Below are 12,595 nucleotides of genomic sequence, written 5' to 3' on the forward strand. Positions count from 1 at the left end.
GTCAAAACATATAAATCTGAAATAAATGTGTTACATTTCAAAGCAACAAAATAAATTTTGTACTAAAAATTTAATCAAAGCGAATTTTTAACAAAAAGTATAATAGTTAATAATTGAGCAAATAATATTTTTATTTTATGTAAAAAATATGTGCATTAATATAAAGAGACGAATCTTTAAGAAAATAGTTGAATTTGCAACCAAAAAAGATTTTTTAGTGAAAAGTCTGTAAATTGTCAAAAATGCACGTTTTGTCTGAAGTTTTTAGGATTTTTTAAAATGAAATTTTAAAACCATGCCGCAAAATTCAAAAATTGCTTTGAAACCTTAATAAAATCATAAAATAATAAAATCACATGTATTTAAAAAATGTAAAGGTTTGGAGGCAGCGTCGAAAGCGACAAAAACCCCAATGTATGACAAAAAGCAAGTAGTGGATCAACTGGATAAACTGTTTGGTTTAAAGCCTGCTGATATAGAGAAGACATGTCATGTTAAAATTGAAGATACGTGGCCAGCAATTAGTGATAAGCTTGAAGACCTTCAAAAAGTTGCCGATAATCTCGTAGAAGAACAAAAAAAGACCATGAAACTTGATGACTCAGGATTTGGAACCGCAATTGAGAAAAGATGCGAGGCAAGTCCAGAATACAAAAAAGCAAGACAACCTGTCGTTGACAAAGCTCTACCATGTTCCGCTGATGCGAGAAAGGCCGAAGCTATGACCTTCGCTGAAAAGAACAGTTGCAAATCGCACTAAGCCACTGTAAGTTCCCTTAATATGTTGTATAAAATTCATATAACCCGGGAGCAAATGAGAGTCACTGTAACTTTAGATAAGGATCGCCGCTCGGATCTCATATGCTGAGAACCGCTGTTAAACTAGCGAAAAGGCTGCGCGCGCACGCTGTACATGCGCGTTGATTCGTTATTCCCATCCTTCCGGGCCGACGGTTCTCCGCATGTGAGGGCCGAGCTGCGCTCGTCAGGTAACTACTCAGTGGCTCTCATCCTCTTCTTTGTAATCCAAGTATTTTTAGCGGCGCTTTAAAAATTATTTTTAACGTGATGAAATCATTTTTCAGAAAAATAGTTAATTCTGTAACCAAAAAGATCAATTTGTAACCTAAAAGATTTAATTGGTACAAAAAAGGCTAATTTTGAACCAAAAAAAAATTTTGGATTAAGAAAGAAAAAAATTAAACGCAAAATGTTGAATTTTCACGAAAAAAGGATGGTTAAAAAACAGTTGAATCGGGAAACAGAAGATGTCGATTCAAAAGAAAAAGTATTTTTTAAACAACATTTAAAAGCAAAAATAGAATAATTCCATTTTTTAGTGAACTAATTAATTTTCAGTAAAAAAAAAGGAATTTTTGAACGAATATAAAAACTATTTTTATTTCAAATCAATAACCGGTGAGTTTAACCTATGATGCGAATTCTCCGTACAAAATTTTTAGTTTTTAACCTAGAAATTTTAGTTTTTCACTAAAACAGATACATTTTCGACTGTATGTAGTATAAAAGTATTTTCAGTTAAAACAATTTTTTCCAGCAAAAGAATACATTTTTTTAAATCTTTAGATTTTCAATTAAGTAAATTAATTTTTAACACAGAAGCTTAAATTTCAAGAAAAAAAAGGAACAATATTTTATTAAATAGCAGAATTTTCAAATAAAAAAACTCTATTTTTAACAAAAATTGATATAATAGAATGTTTAAACTGTGAAAAAAATACAATTTTCTATGAAAAAGACAAATTTTCGAATAAAATACATGAATTTTCAATGATAAATTAATTTCTCATTTTAAAAGGATAGATTTGAAACTGAAAATGGAAAAATTAAACTTTCAAGTAAAATACTTAATTTTTAATAAAAAAAGGTGTTCAATAAAAAACTTAAAGTTTGAACCGAAGACGGGCATATAAAATTTGAAAATATTTTTATTGTCAATCAAAAACAAGTGACATCAACCAACAATACATGTTTTTTACAAAAAATTTGAGTTTTTAGCCAAATATTTAATTTTCTTTTCCAATGAAGATACATTTCTTAATGTAAATAGAATAGTTGAATTCAAAGTCACAAAAAAAAGTTTTAGGTTTTCATAGAAATAAATTACCTTTTAACCAATAATATTAAATTTCGACAGAATATAAAGAATATTGAATCAAATAGTGGAATTTCCCAATAAAAAGGTTAAATTATTTTTAACAAGGAATTAAGCAATTAAGTATTAAAACGGGAAATAATATTTTTTTTAATTCTAAGCCAAGAATGAAATTATGTGAGTAATAAAAAAAACAGGCTAATTGTAGAATTTTTAATCAAGAAGATGAATTTCCAAGCAAAAAAATTATTTTTGAAAAATTACATGAATTTTCCAATTCAACCCCAAATTTGACTTTTCTACAAAAATTTGAGTTTTTAACGAAACATTTGATTTTTTTCATTAAGAAAATAAATGTTGTACTGTTAATAAAACGGATAAAAATCTTGTCCAAAATGCAGAATTTGCAACCAAGAATGTGCATTTTTCAGCATAAGAAATTAATTTTTAAGAAACTCAAATTTCGTTTATTGACAGATTTTTCTACATCAATAAATAAATTTTAAGCGAAAATGGAAAAAGTAAAATGTTCTGTTAAAACAATTAATTTTCAATAAAAAAGGGATTTTCAAAAAAAAATGGAAAATGTCCTGAATCAAAAATTTCAATATTTAACGAAAACAGATGAATATTAAACGAAAAATAGAATGACTGAATTTTAAGCTTCAGGCTATAATTCATTAACTTTTTAAGTTTCCGACCAAAGAAAATTTAATTTTTAAATGTTTTAGAATTATTATTAATTCAGTACCTTATAGAATTAAATTTATTTGTCAGATTAAAAATTTCCATAATAATACAACTTAACTGGAGGATTAAATTATGCAAGCAGACATTGAAAATTAAATTATTTTTTAATTGAACGTCTCCGAAAATATTTACAAAATTATTCCAATCACTGGAAATATATATAGCAAGGTTGGTATTGATTTTGCTATGAAATTACAATTTTTAATATGACATCACATTGTCTGATTTTTATGTTAAAGATTCATAAAAGTAAATTATTTAAAATTAAAAAATATTTGTTTGAAAAATTTCAAGAATTAACAACAACTATTTTAACTTCTAATGTAAGTGTTAAGATTAAAGTTTGAAGTTTTATAATTAATAATTGTTTCATTCTCAATAATGAAAATTAATTTATTTTTTGACATTCATGATATTAATATTTTAATAATTATTTATAATTGCTTTGTCTAATGGAAATTAATAATTATAGAATTTTCAAAGCTTTGACTTTAAAAACATTTAATTTAGTTTTCAATCGCACATTGTCAAATTTTAATCGCTTGGAATTAAAACTTATATTATTTCAAAAAATGTTATGTTTAAATGCTTCTACCTACTTCTTATCTGGAATTATTTAATTTGAAGATCTTGAATTTGTCCTCAGCTTGAAATTTCAATTCCAAACAATTCAAAATCAATATTCTTTAATTCTGAATAAAATGTTTAAATTTTGAACCCCTTGGATTAAAAATGATAGAATTTAGAATTCTAATTTAAAACTTTTCAATTTCATGCAATTTCAAATGATTCAACTTTAAAATATTTTGTTTATAAATAATACAATTCTCATTCCTTTTCATTCAATTTGAAATGTTGTTTTTCTTTTTTCTTAATTTAAAGTAACCCAAAATGCTTTGAGTTAGAACATTTTCAGTTAAAAATCGTTCAATGTATATTTTTTAATTTCAAAAGATTTCAATTAAAAAATAATTATAAATTATTATGGTGTTATCATTATTGCACTAAACAAATTTCCTGCTAATGGTTATATATTTCATTATCGTCATTGTAAAATATTTAATTATTTTTACACTTCAGGCTGATTAATGTTTAACCGATCATTTATTTTAATCCTTTGTTTATTTTACCGAAATTAATTCAAAAAAATACTAGCTCCTTGAACCGTGTTAATCATTTTTTAAACAATTAGTTAATTAAAGTGCACAGTCCTCTTTTATTTATACTTTATGTAACTTATAAATATTGTTTAAAGTAAATATTGTTTTATTTTCAGTACCAAGCAGGAATATGGAAGCAGGAAAGGATATATGAGGGATAATAATCCCTATATAATAATCCCTAATATCCCTATATATGACGACTGGGAATTTTTAAATGAAATTATGAATCTTATATTTTAATTATACACTGTGCTATACACGGGTTTTACTGCGATTTTCCTTGCCTACTACAAAAAATAATTAATGACTATTGTAGGTGAATACTAGTGCAGATTGTTAAATGACGGGCGCAGCCCGATTATTCTTAAACCTATTATTATTATTATTTTATCATTATTAATAATAATATTAACATTATTATAAGTAAACTAATAAGCGTGAAATGAAGAGTGTTTACTAAAAGCAGTTCACTGTTTTATAATTAATTATTTAAGAGTCACGCTACTTTTGAGTATAAAAACAATACAATTCACATTCATTTTTACCAGGAGTAGGGTTTCTTATTATTTTTTTAATCATAATGATTTATTATTTTAATATAAATAAAAGAAATGAAAAACTGATGCTTTTTTTAGCAAGAACATTATTTTACAATATTAGTAGAAACTTAGAATTATTTTAAGAATTTCTTATAAGAAATCTTAGCTAGAAGGAGAAATTTGGTTAAAGGACATCGATATTGATTATAAAAGCTCAAGATTTTTTTACATTTAGCGATAGAAAAGGATTAATTAAGATAAAGTTTAATTGAAAATACAGAAAATTATTTTTTAGACAAAAAAATCAGGACGTACCTAGTTTTTTATTAAAATCTAGAAAAAATTAAAATTGATACATGAGCACCAAAAAAAGCCATTCTGCAAAAATAAACTTTATACCAGCAAAAGTGTGTGAATCCTCTTTTTCATATTTCCTAATTTTTATTTTCTTAAGTCGCTCAGAAAAATGTAAATGAAATCCTTCAGAAATTTTTAAATACTAGTGTGTACAGTAGGGTGGTCCAAAAATGCAGTAGACGTTTTTTTTCATTTCCTGTGGTCAATCCAGAAATTTTTTCGAATCCACACAAAAATTAATTCATTTTTTTTTTGTTTTGAAAAAACTAACATTTAGAGGTGCCGCCAGCCCCATGAAATTTAACCCCCCCCCCCCCCTCAAGTTTAAACGCCATTAGGGAAAAATGGGTTTGTTTCAACAATTGATTGTAATTGTTAATAATATTCTGTTAGAAAAATGCTACAAAATTGCAGTTTAAAATAAAATTCTTTTTAGTCACATTTTCACTTCAGATTAGTGGAGTGATTAATTAAAATTAGGAAAAATATTTATTTAAACAATTAATTATTATTAATAATATTATATTTGAATAAGGCTAGAAAGATGCTATTTCTTCTGAAATTTCTGGCTTTGTGTCAAATTTATAATATGATTGAAGTAATAATGAATTCAAGTTTGAAAAAAAAATTGTTCAAACAATTTATAATCATAGTTAATAGTGTTGTCTTTGCGCAATTGGTAGAATGTTGCGGTTTTTCTGAAATTTTTAACTGTTTGTATATTTTTAATTAGGCGTGATTTAATAATTAATTAAATTTAGCAAAAATAATTGTTTAAATAAATTCTACCTTTCTGTATTTTTCACTCAGTGACATAATAATGTATGAAAGTTACGATAAAAGTTGTTTAAACAATTCAATATTGTTTTTAACTATCTTTTCTTTGATAAGTGGTAGAAAGTGGCAGGCTAAGCAAAGTTCAAGATTTTATTTAAAAAAAAAAAACTTTCTAGCACTAATGGAAGAAAAGATAGTTATAAACAATATAAAATTTTTTCAACAACTTTTTCGTGAACTTTCATTAGTTATTACCTCAATAAGTGAAAAATGACAGGAAAGTAAAAATTGCCGAAAAACCGCAACTATCAAGTATTGATATAGACATACAGTTGAAATTTCAGAAAAAACCGCAACATTCTAACAATTAAGCAAAAAGAATATTATTGCAAATATTAATAGACTTGTTAAATGATTATTTTTGTTAAATGGAATTTATTGTTTCCTCACTTTAATTGAAAATTGGACGAAAAGCCAGAAATTTCAGAAAAAAACGCATCTTCCTGAAATTATTTAAATATAATAATATTAATAATGATAGTAAATTGTTTAAACAATTAATTTTCTTGACTCCAATTTATTACATAACCTATCCTAATTAAAAATTAGCCTAAAAGTGAATTTTGTTTTTCAATGCAATTTTCTATCATTTTTCTAAAAGAATATTATTAACAATGATAATAAATTTTTTGAACTATCACTCTTGTTAACATTGATAAACCATCAAAAATGAATTTATTTTTGTGTGGATTCCAACAAGTTTCCATAGTGTCCCCATAAAAATTCCAAAAAATAATTTTAATCACCTTGTGTACAGCCAGTCCCTCGGTTTACCACAACGGTATATTTTTGGATGGAAGTAAAGTAAAAATCAGAATTTCGCTTTAGGCCCCCTACAACAAAAAACTAAGGATAAAATTTCCTGCAGGTAATTTTTTGTATGACTAAAGCTTTATTCAGACAACTTTACGTCTTTCAAAATACATTTTCTGTCATCTTAGAAAAAAAAAAATTAAGAACGATATACAGTTAAAGTTTATGCTGTGAAGTTATTTTTTGTCTCAGGTAGTTTTTACGTCGGAATGAAGATAAATTTTATCCATCGTATTTTCTGTGCCGAGTTGTCATCAAATCGCCATTAATTCTTATCAAGTATTAGATTATTGCACGTTAAATGTATTAAGTTAATTATATAAATATATTTATTATATGAAGCTTGTAAAAGCTTTTAACCTAGCTTTTCGTATCTTTAAGATAATATTCTATATTATAGAAATATCAAAATGATCATATTCTTATTTATTGATTCAATTAACTATTAATTAATGTTAACTTATTCCTTTAGGGAATGTACTTAAATTAAGTAACAGCTTAATGTGGAAGAAGGGGTTGAGAGATTTTTTTATGATTAATGAAGATAGGGGAGCAATTTGTATGTATATTTAAAACATGTCCGTTATTTTTTCAGATTCGGTAATGGTGCTAAAGAATAGCTTAAAAAGGCCAATAGCTTTTGAACGCCCAAGAAAGACAAAAATTCTTGTGCGGTTGAGTTGTTTAATTTTTAAAATTTGGTGTAGCGGAGGTGCTGGCGGCCAGCACCTCTACCTAAACATCAGTTTTTTGAGAAAGATAAAAAAAACCAGAAAATCGGCGTCCATGGCCAAAAAAAGCGCAAAGAAGACCTGCAATTATGACCTTCGAATTGATTTTTTTTAATGCCTCATTGCAGGGTTTGTAATTAACGTAAATAGTCACACGCTTTTTTATCCCAGTATGTCTGGCTATACAAGGGATCTATCACTTGTTTACTATAAGTTGTAAGCTGCCCGGCTATCCAGATTGTGCTTTGGCACACTTTTAAATATACCAAAACTATAGGTCAAGTTCATTAACCATCTAGATGGAATACAAAATAAAAAACGTATAGCATTTTAAAAATTGTCGAGGCCATTTTTTTAAGATTTGAAAATTTAATCTACGGCTATTCGTATAATTCAAAAGACGTACAATTTGCCTTACAAATTTCTTTGATAGAAAAAATTATCAAGAGTTATAGCATTTGCAAGCTCCAAGCAAGCAAACAAACAAAAATGAAAATTTTATGCGAAGAAACGCACGATATGAAAAAGTCAAGGCAAGGAAAACGTTCCTTTTCAAAACATCTAAAAAATTTTCATGACAACTTTTTGAATTCTCTTGAAAAATCGAAAATTCCAATTCTGATCTCACAAATCATAATGAAAAATTAAAATCCCTATATAGATGCACAGATTTTTTAATTAATCGTAAAATCCAAGATTAAAACTAAAAATAAATGATAAAAACAAGGAAAAAAGAATTAATATTATTCAATTTGCATGCATATTATGAATTGTAATGATATAAATTCATTGAAATGATACATGTTTAAGCGCAGCTTAGAATACAATTTAAAGCAAAATAAGAAACAAATATAAAAATAATCATGATAAATAAAATTTGCTCTTTATTTTGCACTTTTTGAATAAGCAATCCCAGGCAGAGTTACATAAGAAATGTATCATATTTACTATAAAAGTGTTGTGTATAATGTAGAAAAGTTGACATTTTAAACTAATCGAGTACGAAGAGCGAGATACGTGATGACAATGTGTTCGTTCAAGTGGAAAGCGCTTAAAAAAAAGAGAGTTCAAAATTACAAAATTACAGTTGTCAGTCCGTTGACCTTTGATTTGAAAAGGTGTGTCTCAATATCAAAATATGAATTTTTAATTAAAAGTAAATTTACTGCTAATATAATCAAATTGTTAATTAAAAAAAGAAGAATTTTCAACAAGACAGTTGAATTTTTAATAAAAAAGGATGACTTTTTAACAAAACTGTTGATTTTTTGACGAAAAAGTTGAATTTTATTCAAGGAAAATAAATTTTTTACTAGAATAAAGGAGTTTTAGAATGAAAAAAATGACTTCAAAAATGAAATTTTTGAATGTTGAAACAAAAAAATCACAGTTGGGGTGTTAGCATCAGAAAATGAATTCTAAGCAAGCGGAAAATTTTCTACAAAACAGATGAATTTTTTAATAAAAAAAACTGAAGAAAATAGTTTTATTTTCATTCAAAAAAAATTTCAGCTGATTTATTAACATCAAAATATGACTTTCAAACAAGTAAATTTTATCCAAGGAAAATGAAATTTCTACTAAAATACATAAGTTTGTAAATGAAAACGACAAATTAAAAAAAGTAAATAGTTGAATTTTCATTCCGAAATGGTTTAAGTTGGTTTTTTAACATAAAATTGTGAATTTTAAACAAAAGCAAATTTTCTAAGGAATAAATGATTTAAGGAGAAAACTGTTCAATTTTAAACGAAACTGTTGATTTTTCAGCCAGAAAGAGTGATTTATTAAGAAAATTAATGAATTTTCAACTAAAAAGCTGCATTTTGATTCATAAAGATGCAGTTTCGGTTCAAAAAGATAAATTTTCAATTGATTTTTTTTAAACGGTTGAATTTTCAACCAAAGAGGATGATCTCTTATCAAAATTGTTGAATTTTTAATCAAACAGATGCATTCATTCCAAGAAAATGCTAATTATAATAAAATAAATTATTCTTTAAAATAAGAAGACAATTTTTCTGAAAAATATTTTAATTTTTATCCACAAAAGAATCAGTTTAGATTTTTAACAAAAATAAATCAGCTTTAAATAAAAAGTAATTTTTTTATAAAGATATTGAAATTTTCACTACAAAAAAGATGAATATAACTGGAATAAATCTGTAAAAATAATATAGTATCAGGCTGAAAAAAACACTTTATTTAAAAAATTCCCTGATTTTTCCCTCGTCAATTTTTATTTTTTTCTGACCATGAACATTTCAATTATGGAAATTCCCTGAATCTTGCAAAAATTTTCCTAAATCTTGGGCTTTTCCCACGTTTGTTTGGCGAGTAAATTTGAGTTTATATTAAATATCTTCACAATCATACTGTGAGTTATTTAATTCCCTGATCAATTTTGATTAGGGATTATATACAACCGGGTTGCAGTTGTATGAATTAATTTAAAAAGTTCTAGAATTTGAAAACGGTAAAAACAGAAATGTTTAATAAAAAACATGTTGATACTTTGAAAATATTCAGAAAAATCACGTCTACTTTCTTTTACTGAAAACAATCTGAGAGTCAAAAAAGCAAATGAAGTATTATGACCCAAAAACGCATTAAAAATATGTTTTTTTTGTCGCCTCGAGGGCAATGATGCTTTACAATTTTCACTATTAAGTTTAAAAAAATGTTTAGAGAACTTTAATGTAATAGTTTAATTTAATTATGATTTGAGTATTAAAATTATTTATGTCTACTTTTTAAAAGATTTTTACGTTTTCTAAAGATTTGAAGGTGTTTCAAAGGCTTTTAAACATTTACAATATTTCAAGAATTTTAGTGGAGCGTTGTGTGGTTTCCAATGACTTCAAGAAATTTTAAAATATTTTATAAAAATTAAAAAACGTGTTCCAGATGTTGATAAATTTCTAAAAATGTCAAGGTATTAAAAAATGTCTAGAAATTTAAGCAGTTTTTTCAAGAGAAATTCATTTGATGATTAGAATTCAACTTTTATTCAAACGACTTCAAATTATTTTTACACCGCGTAATAAATTAAATATTGTTTCAAAGAATTTCTGCTGATATCAACAATTTTAAGATACAAAAGGAATCAAGTAAAATGTCAAGTATATTGAAAATTTAAATTTATTGTAAAATGGTTTACAAATAGTTCAAAAATGGCGAATTTTAAACAAAATATAATAATATTCAACCCTGAAAGATGATTTTTTAATTTAACATATCAATTTTTAGAAATGTATTGTTCAACAAAAAAACTAATGATTTTTATAAGAGTACTTGAATTTGCAACTTAATATGATGAATCTCTAATAAATTAATTTTTCTTAGAAACTTTTTCTATACAAAATTCTTCAAACCTGCAATACACACAAATATAACTTTTTCAAAATAAAATCTCTTTTTTTCTTCACGTTTCTTGAACTTTAAAGGAGGCAAGCAATCTATTATTTTACCTAATATATAAATTATTAGTTAACAAAAATGTAAATTTTTCATGTCATGTAGCTTGAATTCTATTCGATGTGACGTTCAATATTTATTAACCATATTTTATAAATATTTTTATAATATGTCCTAAAAAGAGGAAATATTAACAAATTTTTTTCTAAGTCATCGGAACAATGTTATTATATTTTTTTTAATTAAAAATGTTGAAAAAATCAATTAAAATAAGTTGTGTGTAGTTTATTAATATGTCCCTCTCAATATTCAAAATTCGAATTTTATGAGTCTCTGAAATTAATAGTAAACTTTGTTACATCCAGAGAAAATATTTCTTTTTAAATTAGGATAATTATTTCTTAATCAAATAAAAGTTTTTTAAAAATATTCAATATAAATTTAAATTGGTGAAATTTTAATAATTACTATCGAAGCTCTATTAATAAAATGAAAGTGATTTACTAACGTTAAGTATAAAATGTCTATAAATTTTATTCAGGGTTGTATAAATTAATATTAATTGGAAGAAACCTATAAAAATTTCAAACATGATGAATAGAATTTTTTTAATTAAAGATGATTGTGTAAAATTGTCTGCTCCATTGAAGAAATATGTCCACTAACAATAAGGTTTTACAAGTTCTTGGTTTGAAGTAAAAAAACAAAATTTCTTTAGACATCTGATCAATTTCACATCACTCTATTTTACTTTTCAAATCATCTATTTTCTTCTCATCATGTACCCACAGAAATTTGACGAATGTCAATATCATTTCAATAAAAATGTTAAAAATCAAAGAAATAATGAAATGTCAAGCTAGATCTTTAGATTTTTTCTAATGATTAATGGAAGGTGAGACTCACTTCCGTAAATGTGATAGGGGTAGTTACTAGGGGTTGTGGGATGTTACTTTGAGAGTGGATATATCTAATAAAGTCCTAGAAATCTGTATTTAATAGATTGATTTAACTGGATATACTCTTCACCATTTTAATTGATAGAAGGTGAGACATGCTTTGTTAAATGTAATAGGGGTAGTTTCTAGGGGTTTTGTAATGTCAGTGAAAAGGTTTATATATCTAATAAAGTCCTGGAAATATGTGTTTAATGATTTTATTTGATTGTAAATACTTTTTACCGTTTTAGTGGATAGAAGGGGGGACTTGCTTCGTTAATTTTGATAGGGGTAGTTCCTAGGGGTTGTGGAATGTTACTGTGAGGGTGGATATGTCTACTTAAGTCCTAGATATCTGTATGTAATTATTATATTTAATTAGAAGTATTTTTTACCGCTTCTATTGATAGAAGGTGAGACTTGCCTTGTTAAATATGATAGGGGTAGTTTATAGGGGATTTGGAATGTTATTGTAAGGGTTTATTAATAAACTAAAATGTTAGAAACGTGTACTTAATTATTGTAATTAATTAGAAATATTTTTTACCGTTTTAAGTGATGGAGGGTGAGAATTGTTTCGTTGAATGCGATAGGGGTAATTCCCAGGGGTTGTGGAATGTTGTTGGAGTTGAAGGATTCAGGATATGGTCACTCGCATATGCTGATGAAATTGTGCTGCTAGCATAGAGCAAAGTTGCTTTAAAGCAGATGATACAAAGGTTAAGAACTTACTTGGACAAAAAGGTTATAGTTAAATGCGAAAAAGTCAAAGTTTAAGGTGATCAGGAAAGGAGGTGAGAGAGATAAGAAAGTGAAGTGAAAGTTAAAGAGAAAAGCTGTACAGGAGGCAAAAGAGTTTGTGTACCTGGGTTTCCTGTTTCGGAGAAATGAGGAAATAAATGGTCGTTCAAAAGAGCGGGTCAGAAGGGCACAT

At 26.0% G+C, this 12,595-nt stretch overlaps 1 protein-coding gene across 1 annotated transcript; it reads left to right on the forward strand.

Moving 5' to 3' along the window:
• The first annotated feature begins 381 nt into the window (after nucleotides 1-381).
• On the forward strand, nucleotides 382-4,466 carry LOC117170206. The gene is made up of 2 exons (XM_033356818.1): nucleotides 382-766; nucleotides 4,143-4,466. Exon 1 carries the CDS (start codon nucleotides 413-415, stop codon nucleotides 758-760), a length of 348 nt encoding a protein of 115 aa, XP_033212709.1. The 5' UTR covers nucleotides 382-412; the 3' UTR covers nucleotides 761-766; nucleotides 4,143-4,466.
• Nucleotides 4,467-12,595: the final 8,129 nt, after the last annotated feature.

This window comes from Belonocnema kinseyi, chromosome 3 (assembly GCF_010883055.1).
Source record: "Belonocnema kinseyi isolate 2016_QV_RU_SX_M_011 chromosome 3, B_treatae_v1, whole genome shotgun sequence".
NCBI classification, from domain to species: domain Eukaryota; kingdom Metazoa; phylum Arthropoda; class Insecta; order Hymenoptera; family Cynipidae; genus Belonocnema; species Belonocnema kinseyi.

Bases quoted from the DNA above. Each gene is read 5' to 3' on its own strand.
- LOC117170206 (XM_033356818.1), top strand. From the start codon at position 413: ATGTATGACAAAAAGCAAGTAGTGGATCAACTGGATAAACTGTTTGGT.